This window comes from Gossypium raimondii, chromosome 3, assembly GCF_025698545.1.
Source record: "Gossypium raimondii isolate GPD5lz chromosome 3, ASM2569854v1, whole genome shotgun sequence".
In the NCBI taxonomy this organism is placed as follows: Eukaryota; Viridiplantae; Streptophyta; class Magnoliopsida; order Malvales; family Malvaceae; genus Gossypium; species Gossypium raimondii.
This window is the reverse complement of record NC_068567.1, coordinates 33,883,318-33,893,547: the sequence shown is the minus strand read 5'-3', so window position 1 is coordinate 33,893,547 and position 10,230 is coordinate 33,883,318. Positions and strand designations below refer to the sequence as shown.

At 32.7% G+C, this 10,230-nt stretch overlaps 1 protein-coding gene across 1 annotated transcript; it reads left to right on the top strand.

Annotated features, from left to right (window-relative positions):
* The first annotated feature begins 1,951 nt into the window (after window positions 1–1,951).
* LOC105794119 (uncharacterized) lies at window positions 1,952–6,000 on the top strand. The gene is made up of 6 exons (XM_052628284.1): window positions 1,952–2,150; window positions 2,247–2,299; window positions 2,382–2,508; window positions 3,598–3,889; window positions 4,446–4,864; window positions 5,760–6,000. The coding sequence occupies exons 2-6, from the start codon at window positions 2,248–2,250 to the stop codon at window positions 5,869–5,871; spliced, it is 1,002 nt and encodes a 333-aa protein (XP_052484244.1). The 5' UTR covers window positions 1,952–2,150; window position 2,247; the 3' UTR covers window positions 5,872–6,000.
* Window positions 6,001–10,230: the final 4,230 nt, after the last annotated feature.

The following is a 10,230-nucleotide window of genomic DNA, read 5'->3' as shown; positions in this document are numbered from 1 at the left end:
TTACTTATATGTTCATTCAAAGCTGTCTACTTGAGTCATTGTCCCTAAATTATTTATATCTTGAGCTACAGAATTCCAAATTAAGATCCGCTTGATGTTTTCGAAACTAGACTCAAATACCTTTCTACCATAAAATTTTTAGATTTTATAGTTTATCAAATAAGTACAGTAAAATCTTCAAATCTATCACGATTTTGCTGTTTGACAACTTTAACATTTCCTTACTAAAAATTATTTAACTCTTAGTACGAAATTCGGGTGATGTTTCTGTTTGTTTCTCTTGAAAATAGACTCGTTAAATATTTAAAAATATAAATTTAATCCCCTAATTATTTTTTTACAATTTTCGATGATTTTTCTAAAGTTAGAACAGGGGAACCTGAACCCATTCTGACCTTGTCTCACAAAATTCATTATATCTCATAACTTACAATTTCATTGTTTACACTGTTTCTTCCATGAAAAACTAGACTCAATAAAATTTAATTTCGTATTTTATTCAACCTCTAACTCAATTTCCACTATTTTTGATGATTTTTCAAAGTTAGACTACTGCTGCTGTCCAAAACTATTTTAGTGCAGAATGTTAATTTCCAAGTTTATAACACCCTTATTTCCTTTCTCTACAATTTTTCGCATCATTTTCTCTTATTTCTCTTATTTCTTGACAGCAAGCAATTTGGCTTTTTACCAAATCTCATTTTCTGCATTTCGGATACACACCTGGTATCGTTTCTGATGCGTAAGCACTCCTAAGCCTCCAAAACCTAAAAATCGACCAACAAATCTCCAGATTAATCACTTAATTTGTTTTTAATCAACCAATTTTGGAAGGAACTTGACTAAAAACCTAACAAAACCCTTACCTCGCTTGAGTAACCATGACTTCGCACAATCACAGCGTTGATTCAAAACCACCGACCCATTGATTAACTCCTAAACACCAAAAAGGAATCCCCCTTTCAGAGATTAACCAAGAATGATTAACAATAGACAAAATCGTTACTTACCAAACACACGCAACCAACGATGAACAAACCAAATCAATTGGAAAATAAAGAAAGAAAAGGAAAGGGAAAAATAATGGAAATTTCGGCAGCAACTAGGGGAAAGAATCGGCAGAGGAGGGAAAAAAAAGAAGAAAATGTCAGAAAAAGTTTGGGTAATTGGAGAGAAAACCGAAACTCTACTTTTTTCTGCAACAAAAAGATAATCAGATTATTTTCTGATAACCTCTCCCCCATTATCTTCTAAAAATTGGAGCAAAAATACTATTTCCACATCATTTAATTATTTGCCTACTGACCAAAGTTCATAAAAATACCAAAACTTACCTAAGTCCTAGTTTGAACTTAGGACCTCTCACACACTTAAAACACTTAACCACTAAAGCAAATATACAATTGTATTATATTTTCGCAAGAACAAAAATATAAATTATGGGCGTTACAAAATTAATCCTTAAACTTGGTAATTGCTCTCACATTGGACCCTAAACTAAGTCACATTGGGGCTTGAACTTTTTTGTCCAAGTTATTCCTTGAATTTGATAATTGTTCCCATATTGAAGGTTAAATTTAACAATTGTTTCCATATTGGGGTCTAAACTCTAGGGCTTTCAAGAATTAACTTGGACAAAAAATTCAAGCCCTAATGTGAAAACAATTATCAAGTTCAATGTCTAACTTAGAAAAAAAATGTTCATATCCCAATGTGGAAACAATTGCTAAGCTCAGGGTCTAACTTAAACAAAAAAAAAATATACCTAGGAATAATTATTAAGTTGAACACCAAACTTTAAAAAAAAAATTACCTAAGTTCAGACCTAAAATAGTAAAACGATTGATAATTTGTATAAATTGAAAATAGTAGACAAAGGAATCCGATTGGAGAAGCAGTCGGATTTTTACCTAAGTTATATATTTATTGACTTTACCAAAATTGAGCAACAGGTGAACAGTGTCTGGTTTATACAGCGTGTAAGAACCGGAAACAGGTCAAAAGACGGAAAAAAAAAGAAGAAGAAAGAAAACCCCTAAAACCCCTTTCTCAAACTTTCAAAATCAAAACTCACACTGCTAAAACCCTCACTCTCTTTAAGAGGAAGCGAGGGTCAAGTCAAATTCGAAAATCATCAAAGCTAATTCAAAGTAAAATCCCACTGTCACTATAATTTGATCCCTAACCTTGGCCTTGAAAATGATTCTTATGTGAATGTGAATGTGAATGTGAATGTGAATGTGAAGGATGCAGGTTGTAAGAGGACGGATATTCTGCTCCAAGTACTCCGCTGCTCCTGGTTAGTCTCTCTTTTTCTTTTTGTGTTTTAATTGGAAATCCACTCCCTAAACAAGTCTTCTTTTGTGGTTCCATCATTACAGCAACATGGGTTGGTGTGCGGCGTGGAAGATCATTTGTTGCTTCTCTCCCTTCTCCTTCTGACTCTCCCAAGCGAAAAAGAGTCTCAAAGGATGAACGTCGAGATTTGATCGAATCTTTTGTTAACAGGTCCGCTCTTCTCTCTTTCATTTTTTACTTTTTTTTATATAAAAAATCCCTATTTTCTCCTCCTTTATGTTTTTAGATTTATGTCATTATTGTTGTTATTATGTCAGCTACAATGCTGTGGTTCTACTGAGGATCCTTTATGTTTGTAGTGCCCAAATTTCAATATTTTCTTATGGGTGCTATTCCTTGAAGAATCATGTTGAGAAATACAATTCTTATTCCTTTTTGTGTTGCTGAACAGAAGTTCTGCTATTGTTTTACCATGTATGTAATGTTCAACTCTTGTACACAGTCCTTTTTGAAACAAACAAACTCACACCGGTTAACATTTCCCTTCATAAGAGACCAGCTTCAACCACCAACAATTTTAGGCATCTCTTCATTAAAGTCTTTTCCTTATTTACCTTTCTCTTTTTGAATAAAAAAAGTGTTAGAAAACATAATCATGCAGATCAAGAGTCTGGCATGATATTTGTGCATTGGCAAATGGAAATTGTCTCATGACCATCAATTGCCAGGCTGGTCTTGCACGGTCAGGAAAGCTACAGTAATCGGAATATGCAAAATTTTCAGTGTGCATCGAAACATGCTTAGGATTTCATAGTTCACAGCTTTTGGATAAAAATCATCATTTAAGAAAATCATCTTGTTGATCTGCAATATTGATATCTACATCCTCTTTCTCTCCCTATGTCTTCTTTCCATCAAAGACAATATTAACAGTATTTATATAAAATTGTCATCTGAGTAAATCATCTTCTTAACTGCAACTATGCCGTATAGATACTCTCTCTCTCTCTCTTCACATCGTATTGCCATTGAAGACCATTCAGTTCAAATTGAAGAAGGTTAAACATGTTATTCATTCAGATACAAGTATCTGACATGGATGGTGCATCTTTATTCTAATACTAATTCAAATTGTGTCTTTGGACTGTGCCATGACATGGAGCCATTTCTCTTGGTATAATAGTTTCCTTTTAACTATTGGAAACTAAGATTGTCATGTCAAGTTTGCTTAGTTTGAAACTCTAACTCATTAGTTCCTTAATAATGACACAATTAAGACCTTCCATTATCCTTTTGCAGGTATAAATCAGTGAATGCTGGGAAATTCCCATCTGTAACTGCAGCTCAAAAAGAAGTGGGTGGCTCTTATTATGTTGTTAGGAAGGTTCTTCAAGAGTTGGAATATAAATCTAAAATATGCTCCTCAAACAGCAGTTATGAAAATTTATCAGCAAAAGCTGCCAATAAAGGGGATAAATCATTTTCTATAGTTGAAGTGGTCTCAACTGTAGTCCAAGATGACACTTGTGCAAGAGCTATGGATGATGTAAAGATGCATGACACAAATGACAAGCAACTGGAGGCTGACAGAGTAAGTGCTGATTTCTATGTGCTTTATCTTCAATGATAAATGCAGGAATGTATTTCAAGTAGACAGAATATGCTCTTAGTTGGAAGGGTACTTTGGTAGTTGGCATTTTTCTCAAGAAACTCTACAAATTTTATTGAAGTTGCAGTTGTGACTAGCATGGAATTATGGATTCCTTTCTTCACAATTTTCCTAGTTGAATTCAGAAGCTTGTCTTTTAATACTTCCTCATTCTTTTGTTTTCCTTAGTCACTAAATGGCAACAGTTTATGTACTTATTCCCTTGACATAATGCATAAAACTATGTTTTCAAGCATATAAAATGGATCTCTAATAACCTGATATTTTAAAATGTAATTCATCAATCATGCTTTTGCTGTGCCCTCAAGCTCTTCTACTGTTTACAGGACAACTTTGTAACCTGCTGTCCAACTTTTCAAAAAAAATTTTTATTTTAAGAATCCCTTTTAGTTTTATTTTCTATAAAGTAAATTTTACTGGTGCAATTGTTGGAACCATATTAAATACCTTGTATTCTATTTTGTTATTTCATTTTCAGGGTAGTTGTCATGATTTTGTTTTGGAAGAAAATAGTGTGCTGAAAGTTGATGCTAAGGGCCTTGAGAAACAAGAAGATGATAAAGTAGGGGGTCTTGAGATAGATGATTCTGACAATTTTCTAATATTTCCGGACAAACAAAAAATTGTCGAAGCTATTGATCAAGATCTTGAATCAGACAAGCTGTTTAAAACTGAATCTCAAGGTGTTCAATCTGAGTTTGTTGTAGTCAAAGATGATCTACCAAAAGAAGAAACTCAGATTGGAAATGAAGAGGGTGATAAAAGGGAACAGGCTATGTCAAAGGAGTCACTAGATTCTGGGAGTCCAGAGCCCAAGGCTGAGCACCACCCAAAAATCCTAGAAAAGGAAAAATATAAGCACCACCCAGAATTCCTAGAAGAGGAAAAATATGCAAGGTAAGTGTTCTCTTTTCTCAACAGCTCAATTAGTGAATGTGTTGAGTTGCTATAGGTCATAGCTTCATGGATGACTATGGTGGTGTTGACATTATTTCGCTGATTAGAATGAGGTTTGAATATGTCTATAGTCTGTTTACCTTCAAATAACAATGATGATGATTATGACAGTTCTGTCTATGAATGTTGTATGATGGGATCAAGGTTCCTTTGCCTAAGAGACAGAATATAACTTCCTCTTCGAGTTATTTGTTGGCTTTTTTATGCCTGCATGGCAGGTGGATGCATGCTGGATGTTACGTTTGCCAAGTATCTGCATTCTTTTGGTAAAAAATGTCTTTACATGTCATGGCTCCGCCATGAATGTTTCATTACATTTTATTCTTTTACATGTAAATGACATTTTGTCACTGTAATAGCTTAAATTCTCTATTGATTTAAGCTTTTTTTCTTTTCTGCTTAATTCTTGGAAACATTTGTATATGTTTGATAGTCTTATGCTCTGCATTTGTTTCAATCTGCATTTGAAACTTGAAATAAACGACACCTCATATGGGCATGTATTTTTCCTTGAACAGACAAGAAATTTGGCACATGCAGAGGGAACTTAATTGCATTGATATTTTTATGCATCTTCTAGTAAATTGATCTACATATGTCTGTCCTACTTAAACGCATTTGCAGATTTATATAATTGAAACCCTACAACTTCCTGTTTAGCCCATAAGTAGAACTAATTCTGGCCCTTGTTTTTATTAGACCTATTTCCTCTAGCATTTCATTTTAACATTTCAGTCATTTAAAATGAATTTTGTGTGTGAAGTTTTTTACGAATTATCTGCCATTTCATTATTCCGAGTTATGTTAATATGAAATGAATACTTCTATCATCTAGGAACCCCTCTAGTGAGCAGACTGAAAATGCAGAAGGTTCGAAGAAGTCAACTCTGTGGGGGAACCTTAAGTCATTTGCTGGTGGTATTATTAATATATGGAGAAAGCTGTGAATCTTTGTTGGCATCAGTGGGAGAAATCTGTAAATTTTATGTTGGTGTCATTCAAACATTTTGTGAACTGAATGGTTTTTTTGGGAAAATAATGGAAATATACAAGATCAACCATGGATTATTTATTTATTTATTTATTTTTTGCTTTTGGTTTTGGCTGTATTGTTGTCTCAATTATATGCACCAAACGTTCCAGCCAGTAATCCTACTGTTGGGAAAAATTAAAATTGTAGGCAAAATGGTTATTAAATGGATGAATTGGAATTGTAATGTGAATGAAGAGAAACTAGAGGGACTATTAGTATTAGAGATGGTATATGATCATGTTGAGGTTTTCTTAACTAATAATTTTGCAGGGTGACCTAAAATCTGATTAGCAATTAATAGGTTTAATTACTTTTTTCCTTCATGTTTTAAGGGTTTTCTTTTATTCGTTGAATTACAAGTATGTGTGACTCGGGATACAGCACAAAAGGATCCAAGTAAAAGATATGGATGGGTGAGGAGATTTGTCTTTTTATGTTTTTAAATATAGTTAACTTCTTAAAAATATATTAAACTTATGTTTATTATTTAAATTGTTGAAAAGTAATTAGAATATGTATTAACGTATTTCATGATTAAAATATTCTAATAATAAACATTTTCAAATATATTTATCATATTTATGGTACAATATAACTTTACTTAATATTATTCAAAATAATAATTAATTAACATATATAAATAATTTTAATCATTCAAATATGATGCCAATGAAATATTCCTACTTCTTTTAAACTATTTGTACAAATTGTAAAAAAAAATTACTAAATTCTTCATTATTCAATTTTTCTTTTATTTTCTTAATAATCAAAAAATTAGTCTAGATAATATATAAACAATACTGTTATACTTAAAGTAGTTTTTTTATCTTCTCTTGCAAAACAATTTACATTTTATTTTTCTTCTATTTTCTCATTTTTCAATTATACTGGGCGAAAAGATTTTTTTTCTTTTAATCTTTCCTGCCAAACATGAATAAAAATATTTTTGTCTCCTTAAAATATTCTAAAGTTTCATTATTCTATTCACGCTGCCTACCACCGAGATCTACTACTTTGCGTCACATGTTAGATTTGGAAATTTGTAAAAAATACTAAAAGTTCTATTATTGTTATAAAATAATCAAATAAAAAATACTTAGAGTAAATAATAGATCAAATCAATAGAGAATTTTATCATATCTCATTTCACTCATACAAAGGTTCTATTTATAATTCATTGCCATTTAATGCAGCACATATAAGTGCTTCATTAACATAACTTGCATAATTATTTTCATAATGATTGAGGGGGTTCTATCTCATAAATGAAGGAGTTAGAATATGAACATCCACATTTATTTGTAACACTCCCCCTTGGATGTCCACTAGAGAAAACTATACTTCATTAAAACCTTTATTAGGAAAAACCATGTGGGATAAAAACCTAATTAAGGAAAAAGAGTACACAATCTCCTATTACAAGTTGCCTCGTTAAAAACCTTTACCAAGAAAACCCAGTGAGACAAAACCTCAGTTAAAGGAAAAGATTGCTACATGTTTTTTACTCCCCTAATGGCAATATCACATTACATCTTTTAGTTGACGCATTCCAATCTTTTGTAGTAGTCTTTCAAACGTTGAAGTTGGCAATGCCTTAGTAAAAAGATTTGTTAAATTACTACTAGAACGAATTTGTTGAACTTCTATGTCACCTTTCTTCTCAAGATCATGAGTGAAGAATAATTTTGGTGAAATATGTTTCATTCTGTCACCTTTGATGTAACCACCCTTCAATTGAGCTATACATGTTACATTATCTTCGTATAAGATAGTTGGCATCTTTTCTTATAAAGGCAAATTACATATCTTCTGGATATGTTGGGTTAATAACCTTAGTCAAACACACTCTCGGTTTGTTTCATGCATTGCAATTATTTAAGCATGATTTGAAGAGGCAAAGCTAATGTCTGCTTTGTTGAACGTCATGATATGGTTGTACCTCCACATGTAAATAAATATCCTGTTTGAGATCGACTTTTATGTGGATCCGATAAATATCCAACATCAACATAGCCGACTAATAAGGATTTTGAATCATTTGAATAAAATAACCCTATATCAATGGTCCCTCTGAGATATCTAAATACATGTTTAATTCCATTCCAATTTCTACGTGTTGAAGAATAATTAAATCTTGCTAATAAATTTACAACGAAAGTTATATCAGGTCTTGTGTTGTTTGCAAGATACATCGATGCCCCTATTGATACGACCACGCCCCGGGCACACTTTTGGACCAGCTCCCTAAGCATTGCTTGCAAACCCATGCGAGCTGAATTAGTTCAATTTCATTTCGTTGAGCTCCGTTTAGCTCGTTTCCAGCTCCAAGAGCTCGAATCAGCTCAAATCTAGCTTAATTCCATTTATGCGATAATATAGTTGCTGAAATAATTATTTGAGTTAGTTAATTTAGTTATATACAGCTCAATTAATTTTCATTGTTTAATTGGTCTTAAATCTGGACGAATTTAATTATGCATGTTAATTGTGTTTCTTACATGTTTTTAAGCCATCTTAATTCCTACAGCTTATAAATATGTTTTATAGCATGTTTTAATGTGTCTTGTCCTAACCGAATTAATTAGGTCTTAATTTAAATTAATTGTGTCTTGTTTTAAATATGTGAATTTAAATTGTCCAGATTGTGTTTTAATTATGTTTCAGCTGAATATAAATTAATGTAAGTTCATTTGCTCCTTTTTTAGGTTGGCCGAATGTGGGAGTGCATTTAAAAGATGCATGCACATTGGATTCAATGTATTTGGCAATACATGCATGGAATGCAATTAAAATGGTGTGCTGATTTTTGAAGTTTCCTAAGTGACTATTCGGCCAAAGGAGATGATGTTTCCTACTCCAGAGCTGCCAATTAATTCTTTCACATTACTGGATACATTTTGGTTGTTCGGTTCATGGTGTTCACACTTCAAAACTCTTCAAAGCTGAGCTTTCACACTTCATTTGGCTGCTCAATTTCCTTTTAATTGCTGGTCACTTTTTAGCAAAAGTTGCATCTTAAATGAGCTTATTTATGCTCATTGGCCGAACCTAGCTCATCCATGCACCATCCAAGTTGTTCAAGATTCATTTATCCATCTAGAAGCTGACCATTGGAGCTCACATTCAGCCGAATTTAGCAAGACCATTAGATGAATTCATTTGCTTAATTCCTAAGGATGTATGTGGCTATTCGGGTAGCTTAGTCTTTGCCTATAAATAGTTTACTTGTTTATTGTAAAAGGTTACAGAATTTGATCAATTAACTTGTGAGGTTACCTCCTCTCTTCTTTCGTTCGAGTCTCGAAGCGGCTTATCTAGCTTGCTAGTGGCGTCAATCCGAACTCCATTGAACTTATCATCGAGCTGGTGTGGCGTTCACCCATATTATTATACCTTTGGTTCTTACCTCCATATAGGTAACGGGTCAAGGTTCGCTTCTATCCTTCATCTAAATTCACCTTAAGCAATATAAGACTCTGGGCAATACTTTTTAGTATTGAAACGTTCTTGAAGCTTGAGTTCAATTTCCATTCCATTTTATCTATCAATTTATAAATTATTTCTTTATTAAACCGAACCTATAAAAAAACATGAATCCAAGCCATTTTTTGAACCCAAATTGCCTGCTTCCACTTATACGTCTCCATAACTCAATTTTCATACGACATCAAAACGAAAACTTCTCGTCGACGATCTGGCAATCAAGTGAATCGACTTAATCAACCGAGTCGGATCGCATCATTTGGTATCAGAGCTTTCCAAAACAAGGAGTACGGAAGATCAAAGAATTCGAATTAGGTTTGTGAAATAAAAAAAATCGAAAGTTAAAAAAAAAAGGTTGTATTTGATTCCATTTGTATTTATCATATTGTATTTGGGAGTATAAAAAAACTGCGAATATTAAAAAAAATTGAGTATATTTAAAAAAAAAGTGAAGTATCGAAATTTTATATCTCATCCTTGTAAGTACCGATCACAAGTAGTTTTCCATTCTTCTTATTCTACCTTTCCAACGCCACACCCTTAAATCGAATTTGTTTTGTTTTAGCCTACCTTACACCATTTCATTATTCCCTTTGTTACCCATTTTTTTGAAATCGACCCTCAAGCAGCAAATTAAGTCTACCGAGTCGAATTTCAAAATTGTGAGACGAGGTCGAGTGGTAAAAGGCACGAGTGTATTACATCAAAAGAAAAAGCCAAAAAAATTGAGTGTAAACACGAGTGTGAGTGAAAATAATTATTTCCTTTTTCGAGAGAATTGGTGAGGATT

Bases quoted from the DNA above. Each gene is read 5' to 3' on its own strand.
- LOC105794119 (XM_052628284.1), top strand. From the start codon at position 2,248: ATGCAGGTTGTAAGAGGACGGATATTCTGCTCCAAGTACTCCGCTGCT. The intron at 2,509-3,597 runs GTCCGCTCTTCT...ATCCTTTTGCAG, and splicing joins ATCGAATCTTTTGTTAACAG to GTATAAATCAGTGAATGCTG. The intron at 3,890-4,445 runs GTAAGTGCTGAT...TTTCATTTTCAG, and splicing joins AGCAACTGGAGGCTGACAGA to GGTAGTTGTCATGATTTTGT.